General features: G+C 39.9%; 1 protein-coding gene across 5 annotated transcripts in view; it reads right to left on the bottom strand.

Annotated features, from left to right (window-relative positions):
• Ssh2 (slingshot protein phosphatase 2) overlaps positions 1-7,177 on the bottom strand; it is a 244,958-nt gene that overhangs the window by 36,664 nt on the left and 201,117 nt on the right. For 4 of the 5 annotated variants that reach the window (XM_029483719.1, XM_021178063.2, XM_021178064.1 and 1 more), the window contains 2 exons: positions 3,554-3,622; positions 2,530-2,595 (listed from right to left, as the gene is read on the bottom strand). In XM_029483719.1, coding sequence (XP_029339579.1) covers positions 2,530-2,595; positions 3,554-3,622 — 135 coding nt within the window. The remainder of the gene's footprint in view (positions 1-2,529; positions 2,596-3,553; positions 3,623-7,177) is intronic. The other variant, XM_021178062.2, reaches the window with a different exon arrangement.

Genomic DNA, 7,177 nt, shown 5'->3' with positions numbered 1-7,177 from the left:
CTTTTTTTTTTTTTTTTGAGACAGGGTTTCTCTGTGTAGCCCTGGCTGTCCTGGAACTCATTCTGTAGACCAGGCTGGCCTCGAACTCAGAAATCCCCCTGCCTCTGCCTCCCAAGTGCTGGGATTAAAGGTGTGCGCCACCACGCCCGGCCAACTAAAAAGGATTTTAAAAACATAACCTGTAGTTTTATTTCTGAAGTGTGTACGTGTGGTATAGGCATGTGTACACATTTGTGTGTATGTGTGTGCATCTGTGTACTTGTGCATGTGTGCTCCTGCATGTGGAGCCACTGTTGGGTATCTCCTCAGTTACATTTCTTTGAGACAGAGTTTCTTACTGAGCCTGGAGCTAATCAATTTGGTGAGGCTAGTAGGGTGATTAGATTCAGATTTGTCTGGCTCTAGTCTGTTGTGTATGTGTGTGTTTTAAAGTAGATATTTCAGATTGAATAAGTCTCTATGCTTGTGCAGCAAATACTTACCTGACTGAGTCATCTGTCAGTCCCCTAAGATGTTTTCTATTACTCAAAATAGACAAATGCTCAGAAAAATTCAATTGCACTCCAGAGATTCCAGGCATACTCTCTTCATTTGGAAATTCACACTTTACAATCATACCTTATAGATCTGCTGCAACTATAATATACTCAGTGTTAGTTGCTCCAGATACAATGGCTACATATAGGAAGGGGAGACTATAGTACTCTTTGTCTGGTTAAGGAAGCACCTGGTCTAAATACTGCTTTGATTCACCACTAATATTTTTCTTATATGACTTTCAATTAAATATTCCTCAAAAAAGCTAACAGAACAATTACTAGTCAACATCAATTCTTTTTTTTTTTTTGAGACAGGGTTTCTCTGTATAGCCCTGGCTGTCCTGGCACTCACTTTGTAGACCAGGCTGGCCTCGAACTCAGTAATCCGCTTGCCTCTGCCTCCCGAGTGCTGGGATTAAAGGCGTGCGCCACCACGCCTGGCCAACATCAATTCTTGATCTGCGGTTATTACTTGAATTAAGGCTGCTTTGTCTTCCTCTTTGAAATATATCTGAAAAGCACTGTCATTCTACTATATGCATGGGAATAGATAGGCTAACTGCTTCTGAGTATTAGTCAAAGGGGATCATTAAGTTTTCCATAAAAATTCACCTGTGACCTATGCTGTAAATCTATAAATGTGGTCTAAACGCATCTAAAACTGTCCCACCTCAGTTACTTCATGAAATATTAAGAAAGGTAATTGTTCAGTGACAATGAGGATTCACTTCTGTTATGTAGATTTAGATTATTTCCTGGATTATTCACTCTTGCTTTGCTTGCCTTCTATGTATCCGGGGCTTCTATTATAGAACAGGCACTAGAATGTGAAGCAGAAATGTATTTGTTGTGTATGTGTGGTATGAGTGTTTGTGTATTGCAGATTTGTGTGTACATGTGTATCTGTGTGCTCAGGTAGGCCAGATGTCAATGTTGTGTGTCTTCCTCTATTGATGTCTACCTAATTACTGGCCATAGCATCTCATTGAACCCGGAGCTAGACTTGGCTAGACTATTGAACTCTGGGGATTTGCCTGTCTGGCATGTTCTTCTTCTTCCCCAATTCTTTGCGACACTAAGGTTTCAGATAAACACTGTGCCTGGCTTTACATGAGCACTGGTATCTGAATTCAGACCCTTATGCTCACATGATGAACACTTTCTGACTGAAACATCTCAGTTCCGAGAAGCTAAAGGCTACTGACCTGCAAGTCGCATTATTCCCTGGTTATATTACATCATTTTCTAGATAAGTGAACAAGAGTCTATTCTGTCTAAATAAATAAGATACTCTCAGGACAGTTAAGTAACCCTAGCAATGCCTCGGTTCTCTCAACCACAAAGGGTGCTAACAACACTGCTCTGAGGTACTGGTGTAATGATTCACTATAAGTCATTCAAAACATCTGGACACAGTGAATAGCTTAAAAGTGTCAATATATGGTTGGTTATTAACAATGGTTTCTTTAAGTTTTATTTGCATTACACAAACAATTGCTAGTATTTTAAAAGAAAATTCATTTATCTATAATGCAACTCTGTCAATGTTTATCTCTGATTATCTTATGAAGCTAAAAGCTAGTGCATTGCAGTAAAATGTATAGATGTAGTACTCACACTAAGCATGGTCATTGTGAAACAGTTCTAACAGGCTCTTTGATAATCCATTAGCATCTCTTCTAGAGCCTAGTAGTTCCTCTAGATTTCACTTGTTCACCAATGCACAAAGCTTTCCATTGTGAAAATTTAAAAATTGCATTTCTGGGCCACCTTCAACCATGGCTACCATGTAAACAGATCCCACACAAACGTGCACACAAACACAAACACACACACACCTTCTACATATACAGTATTCTCATAGTGGACTGTTATTTCAAATAGTTCTTCTTTAAGAAAGCACTGTTTTTACAACATTAAAGAACCTTTTAAAAATAGAACAACTTTTTAAAAACCCACAGTTTTATAGAGATATCAAAAGCCATCTTACCACATTGCTTGCACAGATACAGGTTTGAATATGTGAACTCTGTTATCTGTTGATACGCTGAACCCACTAAGAGCAAAAGAGAACAGACATAAGTCCACAAATAAGGGTCAGGCATTTCAAGTTTGCTACAACAACCGACTGATTAAATAGAAGAAACAATCAGACATGTCATCTAGAAGTAGGATGTGACTGAAAAGTTTATCCTCCAGGGACAAGTGCCCTGCCAGGTAACTGGATTCTAGCGGTCACTTCTAGACATAAAAACATATGAGCAACACCAGATGGACCCAGCAGGCTATATATAAATATATGTATATATGTGAATAAATATGAAATAATAATAACTAAAGAAGAAGTTGTGGATTTGCGAGGGAGTGGTGGAACATTAGAATTGAAGAAAGGGTTAAAATGATATAAAGATAGTACTCATATACAAAATTTTCAAAAATAAATTTAAATTAAGAAAAGCTTCAACAAATTGATTTTATCTATTAGGTAAAATTAAGGTATTCTAATGTGTATTTCTATTTGAAAGCCTTTGATTCATAGCAAACCTGACCTGGGTTTTTGTAAACTGGAGCAAACATTTAAGTCTCTTGGGAACACATTCTAAAAACACCAGGAGGTGGGGGTGGTTGACTGGAAGGAACTGGCTCAGGAAAGGGGTTATACAGCGGGCTGACAGCTGGCAGGGGATGCAGAAGGTTATTTGAAACAGAACACATCCCCCTCTGGGAGAACACAGCAAGAGCAGTCCACATGTTCACATTGAAGGGTGAGTCAACAAACTATTACTTCTTTGTCTGGCTTCCTAACATGGCTTAAAAGAACAGAAGTGAGAGACCCTGGAAAGTTGTATTTTACTCTATTTCACTAAATGGCAGTTTTAGGGCCTTACTGAGCTGCTGACACATCAGTTCAGTTGGCCACAGTGGACCTCCCATTCAGCTGAATGAATGAGCCACCAAGACTAAGATGAGCCACCCCTGAGCTTTCTGTAGGAGGGAAAAGAGAAAGTGCTTACCCATCACCATCCAAATGAATTAGGGTGTCACTCCAGAGAGGCAAGACCAAGCCCATGGTACAAGTGCTACTGCAAGACAAGAAACAATCTCTAACTTACTTCCTGTTATTCTGGGAAGCAGTCATCATTTATTAACTTTCAACAAGGGATGATCCCTAATGGCTTATCCTAATGATGACACAGTAGTTCCCAACCTGCGGTCACAATCCCTTTAGGAGTGGAACAGCCCCTTTACAGGGGTGGACTAAAATCATCAGAAAATACAGATATTTATATTATAATTTGTAACAGTAACAAAATTAAAGTTAGAAAGTAGCAACAAAGATAATTTTATATGGGAGAGTGTAACCACAACATGAGGGACTGTATTTATTAAAGGGTTATAGCATGAGAAAGGTTGAGAACCACTGCCCTAAGCAATGAATTGTGTCATAAATGTTAGAGCAGACAAATTTCTATCATATTACTATTAATCCCGTACATATTCTCAGGATTACTTTGATTACTGCTGACTTGCATTTGGTAGGACTTTGCCCAGAATATAGTATCTAACTCAATTCCAAGGGTTTTATCCTTTTGTTTTGTGAGGGGATGGGAGTCATGGACAAAGTTTCACATAGCCCAGGTTGGCTTTGAACTCTTGATCCTCCTACCTTTACCTCCCGAGTGCTGGGATTATAGGTTTGTACCACCATAATTGTTCTCAAGGACTAGTTGTGATGTCAAGAACTATTTCTGGTTGCTCAAGATCTTGGAATAAATGATTTATTCAACTTTAAGATATACTGAATACAACACTTAACAGTCTTAAAAGGAAAGGCATTAAAAATGTACAGAAGTAATAGTCATGATTTGTTATCAAGTTAGAGAAATAAAAATACAATTTAAATAAAACAGTCCTTGGTCTTGTGTGTGTGTAAATATGAGTGTAAATGAGATTTTAAAAAATAAATTTTATTTTTATTTTATATGCATTTTGTGTGCACTATGTCTGGTGTCTATGAAGGCCAGAAGAAGGTGTTAGATCCCCTGGGACTGGAGTAATAGACAGTTATGAGCTGTCATGCGGGTGCTAGGAATTGAACCTGAGTCCTCTGGAAGAGGACTGCTGAGCCATCTCTCCAACCTCCTGTTTTGTTTAAGAGAGTCTGACTATGGAGTCCAGACTGTCCTTGAACTTGAAATTCTCTTGTCTCAGCCTTCTCTACCTTGAGATTATAGGCACATGCTATCACATCTGACAAAATAATGCTATGTACTGAACTAGCACTGCTGAAATGTAGAATAGGGATGTCAACAACCAATAAAAGGCTGATCGTATTATGGAATACTAAAATATTTTTCAGGTTCTGGGGGTTCTAACTCAGTGGTAAAATATGTGATCTGCCCCAGGTTCAGCCACACACCAGCCTAGGAAGGAAACTGGCTCTAAATGAACAGAACAGGTTGGTGCAGAAAGCCCTGGACTCCTGATCAATTAATTGTATGCTCCGTGACTCCACTTCTCTGGACAACCTTCATCATTTCCGTCCATTTTTTCCTCTTTAAGGATATTTAAAGTTTTCAGTTTTGTTGGGTATGGTAGCACACACCTTTAATTCCAGTATTTGGGACATAGAGGCAGGCATATCTCTGTGAGTCCGAGGCCAGTCTGCTCCATAACAGTTAAGTTTCAGGCAAGTCAGGATGACATTTAAGACTCTTACCTCACACACAGAAAACTTTTTGAAAATACATGAATGTGTATGCCATCTGTTTATGGGCACGTGTGCATGAGTGCAGATGCCAGTGAAGGCCAGAGGATTCAGATCTCCTGGAGCCAGAACTACAGGCAGTTGTAAGATAACCACTGTTGATGTTGGGAACTGAACTTGGATCCTCTGCAAGAGTAATACATACTCTGCTTAGCCATCTCTTTTGCCCCTTATTCAGGATGTATCTTAAGCTGCCTCCTGCTTCTGGACATTTCCCAAAGGATCCTTCATCTGCTCCCTCCCAATATATCTATAGAGACAGCATAGTATAGCAGAAAGAACACTGGACATGGGAGTCGAATAGCGTAGTTAAGATCATGGCTCTCAGTCAGATGGACTCTGGAACCTGGGCTCTAGCAGTAATAATTTTTCTCCAGGGCCTTAACATGGGCTGGGCCAGAGCTCTCTACTTCTGAGCCACTCCTCAGCCTTTAAACCATGTAGTCTTAAACAAATTACTTAATTGCTTATGTTTGTCTCTTCATCTATAAAAGAGGGACAAAATAATCTTTACTGCCCTGTTTTAAGATCAAGTGTGAAAACATATATAAGGGTTTCTAAACGTAATAGTTTCTATTCAGTCAGGATGTGCTCTGCCAGATGTCTGCATTTGGTACTGAGACTCTGACGAGTTACTTAACTCTTCTCAGCTTTGAACTCTTCATCTTTCAAAGTAGGTTACAAAACCTAACCTCACAGGAAAGATTAGAAGGGGAAAGGGAAAGGAGGAAATGATATAATTATGTTTCCTTTCCTTTCTATTAATTATTTATTTACTTTACATCCCAATTGCAGCTTCCCTCCCCTCCCCTTTTTCTCGGGAAAGGGATGCCTCCCAAACGTGTAGTTACGTTTTAATTTTAAAAAAATTAAAAAAGGATTTAAAAAGGCTAGAGAGATTGCTTAGTTAAAAGAACTTGTTGCTCCTTCAGAGGAACCAGGTTTGGTTCTCAGAATCATATGTCAGCTCACAACTGCCTGCAACTCCGATTCCAGAGGATCCAATGCCTTCTTCTGGCCTCTCTGGGCACTATATAGACACAGCACATAGTTCACAGACATACAGGCAGGCAAAACATTTATTTACATAAAATAAAAACATTTTAAAAAGATTTAAAATAAAGCTAGCTGTGGTGGCATAAGGTACCTGGGAGACTGAATTTGAGTGTTTTAGGCACTGGTTTATACAGTAGTATCCTTTTGTCCCCCTGTCTTCCCACCCTTCTCAAACAAACAAACAAACAAACAAACAAACAAACAAACAAGGAGACAGAAAAATATTTAACCTCTCTCTTCCTCTCTCTCAACAGTTGGTCAAGGGATCAAGGAGACATTATAATATAAAACATAGATGCACATCAGACTTTAGTGCATCCAATGTCACAAAAAGTCTGCTACTGGAGAAGGGGGGACAAAACACCCATGGAAGGAGTGACAGAGACAAAGTTCAGAGCAGAGTCTGAAGGAATGACCATCCAGAGACTGCCCCACTTGGGGATCCATCCCATAAACAACCACCAAACCCAGGCACTATGGTAGATGCCAACAAGAGCCTGCTGACAGGACCTGATATAGCTGTCTCCTGTGAGGCTCTGCCAGTGCCTGGCAAATACAGAAGTTGATGCTCACAGTCATCCATTGGATGGAGCACAAGGTCCCCAATGAAGGAGCTAGAGAAAGTACCCAAGGAGCTGAAGGGGTCTGAAGCCCCATAGGAGGAACATCAATATGAACTAACCAGTACCCCCAGAGCTCCTTGGAACTAAACCACCAATCAAAGAAAACACACGGTGGGACATGTGGCACTAGCTGTTTATGTAGCAGAGGATGGCCTAGTCAGTCATCAATGGGAGGAGAGGCCCTTGGTCCT

This window comes from Mus caroli, chromosome 11 (genome assembly GCF_900094665.2).
Source record: "Mus caroli chromosome 11, CAROLI_EIJ_v1.1, whole genome shotgun sequence".
Classification (NCBI taxonomy): domain Eukaryota; kingdom Metazoa; phylum Chordata; class Mammalia; order Rodentia; family Muridae; genus Mus; species Mus caroli.
The sequence above is the reverse complement of the archived record's forward strand: the minus strand, read 5'-3'. Positions and strand labels throughout refer to the sequence as shown.